We start from the raw sequence: 2,578 nt of genomic DNA, 5'->3' as shown, positions 1-2,578 counted from the left end.
GCCAAACATATCCTTCATGTCATTTTAAATCCTGCTTTTTCCATGAATTAGGCATTCCTTGACTAATTGCTGTGATAGAACATTTCATTTCTCTATGACGTCTAAAAATTTAATTATCCAGAGTGCTCTCCCCCACCTCCCACAAGTACATCTCTACCATGTGCCTTCTCAAAATGCAACGTTGTTGTTCTCTGATTCATCTATGTGGCCTATATGTTCAGGGCTTCTGCAGTGCAGCCAGTGCTCACTAAGTAAATCTATATACAGGGAATGGGGCTAGGGCTGTGTGTCGTGGGAGGACGGAGTCTAGAGCCCAGACAGCTCCACCAGCTACTGATAGAATGACCACACGCAAGTTACCTAACCTCTCTGTGACTTGTTTCCTTACCTTTAAAATGAAGATGTGGTAGATACTGGACCATAAGACTACCGTAAGGATCATAAAGATTAAATGAGTTAATTTTGGTAAAGTGCTTAGAACAGTGTCTGGCACACATTAAGTGCTGTGTAAATGTTTATGAAATAATTATTTTATTTCATTATTTTATTTATGACATAAAATAATGTTCTATCTGGTAGTCACAGTGCTAAGTGTTTTCCAATGAAGATTAACTCATTGAATCTTCACAGAAGTCTTATGTGGTAGATACTGTTGCCATCTCCATTTTACAGATGAGGGAACCAAGACACAATCAAAGTTAAGTAACTTGCTCAAGGTCACAGGGCAGAAACAGGATTTGAATTCCCACCACCTGGCTCCAGCCACTTCTCTGCTTGCAAGCACCTTGTGTGCTGTCGGGCCTGAGTGTAAATCATTTTGTTTTTTAGAATATCCCAGTCAGATGGGAGATGTAGCAGAATGTGTTTCTTGACATATTAGAAAACATGCTGTGAGATAATGGGGTAGGAGAGATTAATCCCACTGGACCCCCTGTTGGCTACCTTGGATTGAAAATCAGAGAAGATGGAAACCACATGTGTTAGCAGCTGCTACCATGGCACTCTAGGCTAAGGTGGACTACATGAGAATGCTTTTTTGGATTTGGTTTTTGTCTTTTAAGCCACTTCTTTGTGGGCTCTTGATGCTTTGCTGGTATAGTGACTTGAGTCCAGGACCATGCAGAACACCATAAAGATGTTGAGAAAATGTGCCAGCCACACAGGCCTTTAACTGGTGCATTGTAGGTTTTTAAAACATGTTTCACTCTCTCTACATGCAACCCAGCTCTGCTGAAATACTAAATTTATCCACAGGAGTTCTAGTTAGAAAAGGCGAGCAATCGCTTCTGGAAGCTAGTACTTCAAATCTTAGTCATAGCCAATGAAATCTTGGTTACATGGGAAACTCTCTGGAGGTGGTTGTACATGCATGTGTGCCCTGTGCATCTTAGAGCATAGGATTTGTACACATAATTACAGATACTTTACCAACATTATATCCAGTGTCCAGACTTTTTGTCACACAATCAAAAGTTTTAAAAGTAAATTTCTTAAATCTTCAAAGGATCCCAGTTATTTTACTGTCAAGGGACAGATAATGAAAACATACATATTTTACAGTTGTTTTGTGTGTGGAATAAAAAGGTTCCTAGGACACTAATGCTTTGTGAAGGTTTTAAAGGCTAATACCTTTAAGTGCTGGGTAAAAATTAAACTTGAATACCACCGATGAAATATTTACTCATCAGATGGCTTTGAAGTTTAGCGTCTTTTTGGTTGCAGTCCCATCTAATGGACATGTTTCAAAGAAGAAAATAGTTATAGCATTCAGCTGTGATGTTTTCTTCTTTGTGTGGAAGAAATCTGTGGTGTTTTGATTCATTTCAGTATTTAAATTTTCAAGACTAGCTACTTAGAAATCGCATTAAAGAGATAAATGTTTCCCACAATTCTGAATTTTTTCTTATTGATAGGGTTATGTTTGAAAGCTGAGTTTTCTAACACTTTTGGCATTTTTAAACAGATTGCTTTCACTTTTTTATTCTATAATCTTTCCAACCTACATTTACTTAATTCTCCCTAGTTTTATATCAGAGGGCCTAAGGTGAGTGACTGTGTGTAAACATAATGGAAATCTGTTACACAGATTAGTTTTACAAAATATCTTGCTGGATAAAAGTGCTGTGTTTAAAGATGTTTAAAAACTTCATATTTCGTTCTTCAGTTCTGATAACTAAAAAGTTTTCCTTCAAAGTTTAAAATTGTAATGATGCTTTAAGAATGTTGGGGAAATACTGGATTTTTTTCTACATCTTGGATTAAATTTCACTCATCTGAATAATGTAGGGCTTTAGAAATTTGTATTACAATCTAGATTAAAATTTTTCTATTTTTGTGTTTCCTCTCACGTGAGTTATGACACTTTTAACATTTGTTTGTGTTTTATTAGTTTTCATATGAGTCCAACAAGCAATGAAGACCTCAGGAAAATCCCGGTAAGTTGCTGAAGGGGTGAGAAGGTTGTCAAAGAACAAGCCGGTCTTTTTATCTGGCACACATTTCTAAAAATGCCTTTGTCTTCTTGCCTTCTGCCTCACTTACCTTAAGAATTGTAGCTTAGCATATTAATTTTAGGAGA

General features: G+C 36.9%; 1 protein-coding gene across 2 annotated transcripts in view; it reads left to right on the top strand.

Annotated features, from left to right (window-relative positions):
- Window positions 1-2,578, top strand: part of RAB11FIP2 (RAB11 family interacting protein 2) — a 43,490-nt gene that overhangs the window by 29,014 nt on the left and 11,898 nt on the right. For both annotated transcript variants that reach the window (XM_025397661.1, XM_025397662.1), the window contains one exon: window positions 2,390-2,435. In XM_025397661.1, the coding sequence (XP_025253446.1) occupies window positions 2,390-2,435 (46 nt within the window). The remainder of the gene's footprint in view (window positions 1-2,389; window positions 2,436-2,578) is intronic.

Source organism: Theropithecus gelada, chromosome 9 (genome assembly GCF_003255815.1).
Source record: "Theropithecus gelada isolate Dixy chromosome 9, Tgel_1.0, whole genome shotgun sequence".
NCBI lineage: Eukaryota > Metazoa > Chordata > Mammalia > Primates > Cercopithecidae > Theropithecus > Theropithecus gelada.
Note: the sequence above shows the minus strand (reverse complement) of the source record. Positions and strands in the feature narration are given on the sequence as shown.